At 29.7% G+C, this 10347-nt stretch overlaps 2 protein-coding genes and 1 non-coding gene across 3 annotated transcripts in view; 2 read left to right on the plus strand and 1 right to left on the minus strand.

Moving 5' to 3' along the window:
• Nucleotides 1-331: 331 nt before the first annotated feature.
• LOC106691879 (DNA helicase MCM8) lies at nt 332-4982 on the plus strand (the record flags this gene model as incomplete). Its single annotated transcript, XM_067052758.1, is given in 10 exon segments — nt 332-588; nt 668-772; nt 857-1015; nt 1431-1644; nt 1928-2088; nt 2258-2470; nt 2557-2693; nt 2792-3008; nt 3176-3328; nt 4558-4982. Coding segments are annotated over 10 exon segments (1814 nt in total), but the record flags the coding sequence as incomplete, so codon positions are not given.
• Nucleotides 4983-7686: 2704 nt separating this feature from the next.
• On the minus strand, nt 7687-7758 carry TRNAC-GCA (transfer RNA cysteine (anticodon GCA)). The gene has a single exon. It is a non-coding gene; the product is annotated as a tRNA-Cys (tRNA).
• A 1339-nt stretch (nt 7759-9097) lies between these two features.
• The window catches only part of LOC106691878 (selenoprotein F-like), a 2935-nt gene continuing 1685 nt past the window's right edge, over nt 9098-10347 (plus strand). Inside the window, exons 1-2 of the mRNA XM_067052757.1 lie at nt 9098-9283; nt 9378-9502. Of these exons, the coding sequence (XP_066908858.1) occupies nt 9242-9283; nt 9378-9502 (167 nt within the window). The 5' untranslated portion in view covers nt 9098-9241. The remainder of the gene's footprint in view (nt 9284-9377; nt 9503-10347) is intronic.

The following is a 10347-nucleotide window of genomic DNA, read 5'->3' on the forward strand; positions in this document are numbered from 1 at the left end:
TGAAAAATGTATACTTTATCTCATGCTAGCTCCCAATGTTTCACTTAATTATTTTCTGAAATATTTAGTTTTATAGGACAATCTTTGTGTTAGGAATTTGTATTGTACAGTGTATATTCATGGCAAACGTTAATAATGTTTCTCGTTTCTTTGAAAAATCAAGCTCGGGGCCAACTATAAGTTTCATAAATATGTTATATAATATAACCTTAGGACTTTTAAGGAAAATGCTCATGAGAGCACTTAATTTATTACAATAAAAAGGGACATTAATATAGTATTAATAACTATTTTGTTCTCAGTCAACTTCATTTTCTATGTCTCATTCAAGGTAAACTGATTAGTGTCAGAGGAACAGTCATAAGAGTTAGTGGTAATAAGCTTATTTGTGTTTCAATGGGCTTTGGTTGCAACACATGCTATGCCACTATGTCCATTCCCCTTAAGGATGGGGTCTATAAAATGCCTGCTAGCTGCAAAGCTGATAACTGTAGATCCAAAAGTTTCACCCCACTTTGCTCATCAAACCTCTCACGGACCAAGAGCTACCAGATTATGAAAGTTCAAGAAAGTGTTGCAGACGAACAGGTTAATAATTCTGAAATGTTTGAATATATTTTGCCAATAGTATTGCAACAAAATTTTTAGTTGATTTTATACTTGTTAGAGTGAAGGTGGCAGAGTTCCTCGTACAATTGAAGTTGACCTGACTGACGATTTAGTTGATTCCTGTGGTCCTGGAGACAATGTGACAATCGTTGGAATTGTCAAAGTAAAAATAATTAAAGTTTTTGTTTTTAAGATTAAACAATAGACAAAAACAAAAAAATTAATATGTAAATTAATTTTCCTATAGATAAGAAATAGTGAGGAAAACAGGAAATCAAAATCAGCTAATCTATTTACTCTTTATGTTGATGCTGTGTCTGTCGTAAATAGCAAATCAGGAGTCAATTCTGGAAGGCAAAGTCTTTGTAGCGTTGAATTCTCAATTAAAGATTATTATGCTATACAGGTATTTATTCTTTGTTTGTTTATTGTCCATATTAACAAGTCTTGATAATCGTTAGTATTATTATAAATTGACTTAACTTTTTTGAAAGTAGTCCCTCCGTAATTAATAATATAATGAATAAAGTTATTTTAATTTGATTAGTAACTCAGCAATTGCTTGCCTGCTCCCTTTTATTTGTGTTTCTCTAAATGAATTATTCATTTTTATAAATAATAAAATGTATAATTAATTGTAGTTTTACAAAAGATAATTTATTTCTTATTCATCTTTTTCTTTCCTTTCGTCAAAGTCATGTGGAAAATTTATTACACTGTTAAAATTAAAAAAATTAAATTAATTACATTTTGAAAATAAATAAATTTGTTCTAAACTCTTCCCTTACAGAAAAAATTGTAGTAGCTATTATGTATTGCAGGAAATTCATGCCGAAGAAGCAAGATTCCGTTTACTTGTCAATTCACTTTGTCCAACAGTCTATGGTCATGAAATGGTTAAAGCTGGGCTGTTGTTAGCTTTGGTTGGTGGTTCCTCGACTAACAGAAGAGCGGATGCTCATGTACTTGTTGTTGGTGATCCAGGATTGGGAAAATCACACTTACTTCATGCTTGTGCTCAAGTGTCTCCGAGGGGTAAAACAAATAAAACTAAATTTACTTTTATTCTTTGTTTATTTTAATAAAATAATTTTTATATGCATCTGTTACTACAAATCCCGAGTAATTTTATTAAAGATAGAAGAAGTTACTGTTCAGTTGTTCTTAATTTAAACATTAATTTGTTACTGATTCTAAATTAATTTTCAACTTAATTTGAAATTAAGTCAGCAAACAAAATTGAAAATTAGCTTTTATCCTTTGAATGTTTATACTTTATCAATATTTCATCTTTTATTCTTTTCTTTTTTTTATGCAGGAGTTTACGTTTGTGGTAATACAACATCCTCTTCTGGTCTCACAGTGACGTTGGTAAAGGAATCTGGAGGAGATTTCGCCCTTGAAGCTGGAGCCTTGGTTCTTGCTAACCATGGCTGCTGTTGTATTGATGAATTCGATAAAATGACCAATCAACATCAGGTTAATTTCAACTTATCCTCAAATATTGATATATTTTTTTATCATGTTCATTCTATAAGGAATAAGCTTCCATTTCTCGTAATTAATTTGCCATTCTATTACATTGTGTTGAAAAATAGAATTATCGTTTAAACTATTTGAAAATGAACTATTTCATTGATTTTTCAAGGCCCTCCTTGAAGCTATGGAGCAGCAGAGGATCAGTGTGGCTAAAGGTGGTGTTGTGTGCTCCTTACCTGCACATGCTTCAATTCTTGCTGCAGCAAATCCTGTTGGAGGACATTATAATCGGACAAAAACAATAGCAGAAAATCTCAAAATGAGTGCTGCTTTGCTGTCAAGATTTGATTTGATTTTTATCTTGCTGGACAGACCTGACGAAGTGAGAATTAAATTAAATCATAAAATTATTTTTGTAAAACAGCTATAATCTGACCTTAATTTATTTATTTATTTTTTTTTTTTCAGCATTTAGACAGCATGCTGTCTGAGCATGTAATGACTTTGCATGCTGGACTCAAAGGAAAGAATAAACTTATGTCGGCTAGTTCGATGTGTTCATCTTCTTTCATAGCAGATACCGATGAATCAAAACAACCTCTGAGGTATGATTATATTCTTAAATATCTGTGTATGTTTGTTATCATATAAAAAAAAATTTGAATACTCTCCCACAATTTTTATGTTCATTTTATTTTTACAGTGATAGATTAAAATTAAAATACGGTGAGCCGATTGATTTAGTGCCACATAGTCTCTTAAGGAAATACATAGCATATGTTCGTAAATATGTCCCTAACCCAAAGTTGAGCGTCGAAGCTGCTAAGGTTCTTCAGGATTTTTATCTTGAACTGAGGAAAATGCAAGACACAACACCTGTTACTACCAGGCAGTTGGAATCTATGATTAGGCTTACCCAGGTATATTTATAAAATAAGTAGTTTTTAATAAGCTTGAATTGTTTGAAATCTATATTTGACCTTATCTATATGGTAGGTTCAAAGAAGTTATTAATAAATAAATAAACTATTATCTATAGTTTTACATTAACATATCACTTTTGATTTTTTTTTTTTTGCATTGAAAGGCGAGGGCCAAACTTGAGCTTCGCGAAGAAGCCACTTCTGATGATGCAAATGATATTGTAGAACTATTAAAATGGTCTATGAGGGATGTTGTTACAGGAAATTTGGATCCAAACCTTTCCCAAAATGGAAGAGGGATGAGCCAAGGCTCTAAGGTATTTATTTACCTTTCACTAACCTATACATGGAATGTATTGTCAGGAAAAGTATTGGGATCATGCAAAATTTCAAATTCGAGTTTTCAACGGAAATGCACGTTATGAGGTTCCTTCAGTCCAAATAATTAAGTCTCACAAAAAGGTTTGTGTTTGTGAATAGCGTAGCTCAAATAAAAAAGTGATCCAGAACTAAAATTACAAATTTAAGGCAGGGATTTGACAGCAGCTTGTCGACAAAATGGACTGACCTGAAGTCCCAGTTTTTAGGCTAGATTTTTCGTTTTTTTTAAATTTTCTTGAAAACAGATATAAGGATGTTGATTAAACTCGGCAAGTCAAAGTACAATTAAATGGCCTTATATATCAGCTAGGTTTTATCTTTATCTTTAAGAATTTTTAAAAAATCTTTTAAAGTACCTTTAATTTTGTTTATTTGAAATAAATAACTTGCCTGTATTGTTTTTATTGTAATAAACAATGGATTTATACGAAATATTATATAATTTTAACTTTTAAGCTGTTGAACAGAAGGAGCTAAGCAATTTCGAAATAGAAAACTAACAAGCATTTCCCACCTTTAATCTTGCTTTTATTTCCTTGTCAATTTTGTTTTTTCTAATTACTGTAGAACCTAAATCCTAAACCTCTCTACCTGTTCAAATGTATTTCCCCCTATTTGAATATCACTGAAATTGCTTCTGTTTATACTGTTGACTGTATATTTTGTTTTATCTGTATTTATTTCGAGACCTAGTTCCCCTTACTCATTGTTAGTTGTATTTAGTTTTATAGTTTCCTCATCCTCACCAAATAATATAAAATCATCTGCTTAATCAAACACAGGTATTTTCCCACCTAAAGTTGAACCCTTTTTGGTATATTTGACATGAATAATGTATTTTAGTGCTTTATTAAATAAGATAGCCGATAGAGAATCGCCTTGTTTCAGACCCGTTCGACCCTCAAACTTCCCATAAAAATGATTGTGAACTTCAATAATAAACTTAAGCATTTGTATAAAACTACAGTAGTAAATTGAAGCTTTCGTATAAACTTAAGTAATAAAGTATGACTTTTTTATTTTTAATTACATGGTAGGATCTTTAGAAATGTTGAGGTTTATTTAAAAATTTGTCTTAACTTGTATGCATTTTGCCTAAAACCTTTATATCTTTCCTTGTAAAGAATTTTTTTATGCTTGGATTAATTTTTTTTTTTTTTTTAAGGCCAAGAAATTTATTGGAGCATTACAAAAGAAGGCAAGTTTTGAAAATAAAGATACGTTCAGTGTTGCAGAAATGAAAGACTTGATTAAATCACTTAACCTGCAGGTGCAGGACTTCTATCAGTTTATTTCAATTCTCAATGTTCAAGGTTTTATAATCAAAAGAGGTTCAGATAAATATAAGTTATTGTCTGTTTAGTAGTTGATTGAAGGTTAAAGAAAGTTATGGTTATTAAAGGTTGTGATAGATAGTATGTATATTTTTGTTGTGAAATAGATCTTTTTTTAATCAATATTTATTAATTTTGTACCAAATGTTAATTAAAGAGTTCCATTCACTTGAATGTAATGGTAATTTTGATCTGTTGGCTGTTAGTAAAGGTAAATTAAATATGTTATAAAATAAAGGTTTACTTATTTTTTTAATTTATTGAAACATTTATTTAAACCATTCTTGAATTAGTGATAAACTATAAGTTATCGAAATAGGATGATTCCTTTGTTCCTTTGTTGCATAATTCTCAATCATGGAAAGTGCATCTAAGGTAAGTTATCTGATTTTGTTAGCCTATCATCTTTTACTTAAGAACTGTTTTCATGAATCAATAAATGCCTCTATGTTCATTTTCATCTTTTTTTCTTGACCTTCTCTCTTTGACCACAGCACACTATGAGGTACTGTCAATGCATCAATAGATTCATAGTTTCCAGTCCTGTGGAGGACACCTCTTCTTCCTTTTCCGCATTAAGATATCAGGTTTAGCTAAAAGAAAGAATAGCAGGACAGGAGGATCAGAGGTTATGGAGAATCAATCTTGAAATCATGTACGATCTAAAAATTTTACAGGTATGTGTCCCTTAAATCCTTACAGGATGGTATCCATTCTGTAGGGTATTCAGCAACAATTGAGTGTGGTAAGTCCTCAAAATATTTCCCTTAGGCCCTTGAAGAATAGGAACCACACTATAGGATATGTGCCTACAGTTATGTGGAGAGAGAAAATGCCTTAGCATATCCACATACACTTAGGTATGTGCCTTGGATCCTTGAGGAAGGATAGAGATGGCTCTTGGTTACACTCACTGATGACTAGGATGGAGGCATAATCTAAGACAGATTTGAGAACTAAAAACACAACAAAATAATGGTAGAATTATCTAATCCACTAGTTAGTTATGTTACTTCATTGTATCCTTTGAAATAATGAATGCTTCTCAGATTGAATATTGGACACCTCTAGGCATGAAACGGTAGTGTAATCACTTTAGTTTAAGAAAGTCTCTCTTCAGAAGATGAGCCAGTTATTGGAAAGCTTTAGTTATCAAAGAAAATGAAGTTAATATGAGTAATTTCTTGAAGCTAGTGCTACCGATGTAGAGCTTTGATTGGAACTGAAATGTTCTGGATTTGGTTTTAAAAAATTTTTTCTAGAAAACAAGTATAATTCTTACACAATTACCAAATTCATCCATGGAATTGGTTTATGATATGATATCTCTTCATCTTCCATTTTAATTTCATGTTTTTAGCAGTCTATTGACTGAGGTTTCAAAAGTTTTGTATCTTTATAGAATTTATGACTATTTTATTGCAAGTATTTACATTTAACAATAAATACATTTTATTGTTGGAGTACTCACCCAAATAATCGAAACTCGGGTCTCATGGCCTGTAGTTTCAGGGAATAGGAATTTAATTAAATCACCCACTATATTCTCTTTTGATTGCAAACCATAAGAGAACACCATTGTATCTTGTTTGCTAATGTTTTACTTTCATCTGTAAAATAGAAAGGTAATTTGTTTTTAAATGTTTAGTTATTTACAATTTGTAACCCAATTATAAAATTAGAATAAGGAATGTGATTTTCTTTAGCAATATTTGCACCTCATAGGTGAAGTACGTACTTAATCTCCATTTTAATTGCTCTAAATGTGTTATAATACATGTTTATTTTGTGGTTTTTACTTTACCTTGAGGTGTAGATTGATGACTTTCTTCTATACCCACTTTAAGGGGAGTTCCATACTTAGGAAAAAATACTAATTCTTTGTATATTATTATTTGAAGAGAAATATCCGTTTAACTTACTTTCGTGCAGTGTTAGGAAAATGTCACATGGTGTCTTTTATGTCTGTTGTCAACACTCTTCAACAAAATCGAAAAATTCAACAAATTGGGTATTTTTATTTTGTATTTTCTTACTGGAATATTTATTGATTGTAATTAGTTTAATTAAGTGACACAGTCATGAATAGTTTTTAAGATGAAATAGTTTTTACAAATTTACATGGAAAAATTGTTTATTGCAGCTACTGCTCAAACATATTTCAAGCAAAAGAAAATCACTGATCGATCAACATGAAAATACATGTGAGTCTATTGTTAATTTTCTTTTTGTTAGGCATGTAACTTTATCAGGGTTTGTTTTTAGATATTAAAAGATATTGTCTAACCCATGACACAATCCCTTAAAAGCAGTATGATTTAAATTTTCTTACCAAAACAAATTAAATAACTGTTAGAACATATATTTATAGCATGATTTGTATGAAGTTTATTTAGTTAAAAAAACTTCATACAAACCCTCTCAGTTTTTGTATATCTTGTAAATTTTTTTATGCTTCAATCTAAAACTTTCATACTTTAAAAACTTTCTCATCATATTTCTCATTTATTTACAAATATATTTAGGTTTCTTCCTAATTTGTGTTTTATTTATTATTTTAATAACATCAATTAGTTACCCTTCTTAAATTCAATGATTATTGCTTTTCTTTTACTCATTGTAATTGTTTATTATTTGGAAATTTTAGTTAAGAAAGTGTGTCTTGTATTTTTAATTGTTAAGTTTATTTTCATTTAACAAAATAAAAAAACAAAAAAACAAAATTAATTTTTGTTTAGTTATTGAATCTCGTCAACTATTTATTTCTTTATTCAGATCCTTTTATGTGCATAATAGATATTTTAGCTGTTTCATTACATATTTAAATATTTTTATTGCATATTATATGGCAAAATGTGAGTTTTTTCTTAATAAAAATTCAGGCCATTGTTATTAGAATCACAGTGAAACTTAAGCAATAACAAATTGTAACAAAATATTTATATTATAAAAAAACATCAAGGGGGCACCCGGGTTTGAACCGGGGACCTCTCGATCTGCAGTCGAATGCTCTACCACTGAGCTATACCCCCGAGGTTGAGCATTATTCGTCATTTACTCATAATTAGAGAAGTAGTTAATTATATAATTAGTAATTCATTGATCGGAATTTTTACTAAAAAATTCTTTTCCCAAGCAGTGGATTTGTTTTTCAATTTAAAATAAACGCACCTTTTCGGTTTCATTTAATAAACCAATAGAATCGAAGATTGATATGAATTAGCAGTAAATAGAATAAAGTATGACATTCTTATATTTATATTTAAATAACTTCGGATTCAACACACCTATTCATTTAGCGATGGTTTAGTTCATACCGAAGCTAAAAAATTCAATACTTATGACTGTTTTAGTGCTTACGTCTGTTAGATTTTAATTATTTATTTTTCAACTCAGAGTTCGTCGAGGAAGGTGAGTTAAAAAGTAGAAGTACTAGAAAATAAATTAAAGAAACTATGTAAAATAAATCAAAAATATGCAAAATTTACGCCAACAACCCAATTGAATTTAGTTACAATTTAAAATAATTTGAAAGAGGAGGAAAATAGAAATCAGATGAATCAATGAAATGACAACACTTAATAATGGGAATTGCACGAGATATTAAATTTTTGTTTTGTAAAATTATAAACAAACATTTTCTGTAAGAATCAAGTAATAGAAGTTTTTATTTCGTCTTCTGAAATTTATTTTCATTGAATTGCTTTAACCAAGAGTGATTTATTAAATTTTTAATTTTATCGCATAAAAAAGTTGATCCTTTATTTTTGAAATATACATAAAGACTAGAGATATAAAATTATGCAGGAAGATCACTGATTGGCCATGAATAATAGATAAATGGATGTTGGTCCGGGTGGAGTAAAAAAAAAACATCCAATAGTAATTAGACCATTTAGGTGGTGTGAGCCAACGTTTCGCACCACTTTGCAGGGCTTCATCAGGGCCTGCTGACTGCAGGTACGAACAAAAATAAAATTTGTTCTTACCTACATTCAGTAAGCCCTGCATCGTTTTTTTACCGCTCCCAGACCATCGTTCTTTTATATAAAATTACACACACAAAAAAAAACAAACTTGTTACCATCTTTGTAAAGGATAAAATAGTTATCTATTTTACAAAGCTACCGTTTTGTGAATTCTTCTTCCTCGATCTTCAATCGAGAATTCAATTCAATTTGTGAATTCTTCTTCATCGATCAGTTTTGTGAATTTAACAGTCACAAGTAAGATCTTCAGCCAGTCAAACTTGAATAGTATGTTTAAATCGAATAAGTGTTTTCCATTAATTTAAAAATAAATAGTTTGCAATTTCTTTAGTAATCGATATATCGATCGCGTACATCAAAAGATAACCTGCGGAAGGTTTTGTGTTGTTCAAAACTCCTTGCCATGTAATGAGTGATTGGGTTATCAGCCGATAGTATTTATTTATCTGTGATAGGGTAATATTTCCGTGATTTAATTGGTAATGTACGTATTTTAGTGAAATTTTGGAAGGATCAGAATTTTAAAATGCATCGTTTAATTATTTTTTTAGCCTCTTTGATATTTGTTGTAAGTATTTTTATAAGATGTTTGGTGTTGATAAAATGAAATAAAAACGATCAAACAGTATATAGCAGAAATATTAAATACAATCTATTTTCAGGTGTTAATCAATGAATGTAATGGAAGTTTTACTGCTGAAGATTGTTGGGCCCTGGGCATGAATAAAGCCAGTCTTTTGTGTTCTACTTGTGACCAATTACCAAAATATGATCTAGAATTTATGAAGTAATTATTTTACAATAGCGTATTCTTATAAAGTTCTCTGATAGAGTCCATGTCTTAGATGTATTGTGTTTTAATAATTTATATTTTATAGGAGCAAAGTAGTCCAATGTTAAGAGTAAATTCACTAATTATGATTGAGGAGCATGTTTCAATCAATGCTCCTATGCTAAATAGGTTAATTTAGTCATATAATGAGTAAGTGTCTTAAGGCTTAGAAACAAACGAATGTAGAACATATTAGCCATTTTTTATTATCAAAACTTTTTTTTTACATTTCACCAAATGAGATTCGTTTTGATATTTACATTTAGTTTGAAAAAATATTCTCTATCATATATTAGATTTATTTTGTTGTGAAAAGTATGATTATTTCTTCACTAAATTTATTATTTTTATCAAAAATATTTAAAAATTTATAAAATTTTGTGGAAAATTCTAGTACAGATGGAAACACCAAGGGAAAAACAGCGCCACATGTTTTTGAAAATAAAGTATTACCTAAAATTATGGAGAAGATGGTCAAGGTTGCGGTCAAAAGAGAAACAAAAATAGTTGCTATTTATTTATTTTAACTATTTATTTTCTGACGCTTCATCCCACTTTATAGAGCTTCATCAGGGCTGTTCAAGTTGATAGCTTTAGTGACGCATAGAAAATTGGAAGCATACATCTGTCAAGGTCACAAAATCTATCTACTTGAACAGCCCTAAAGAAGCCCTAATAAGTAGGGCAATACGTTGGAAAATAAATAGTGGTTAACAATTTTTGTTTCTCTTTTGACTACTACTGTGACCATCTTCTCCATAATTTGTAATTATACGGTCAACTATTTATTTATATATATA

Source organism: Halyomorpha halys, unplaced genomic scaffold (genome assembly GCF_000696795.3).
Source record: "Halyomorpha halys isolate HHAL.00 unplaced genomic scaffold, Hhal_1.1 Scaffold4111.1, whole genome shotgun sequence".
Lineage (NCBI taxonomy): Eukaryota > Metazoa > Arthropoda > Insecta > Hemiptera > Pentatomidae > Halyomorpha > Halyomorpha halys.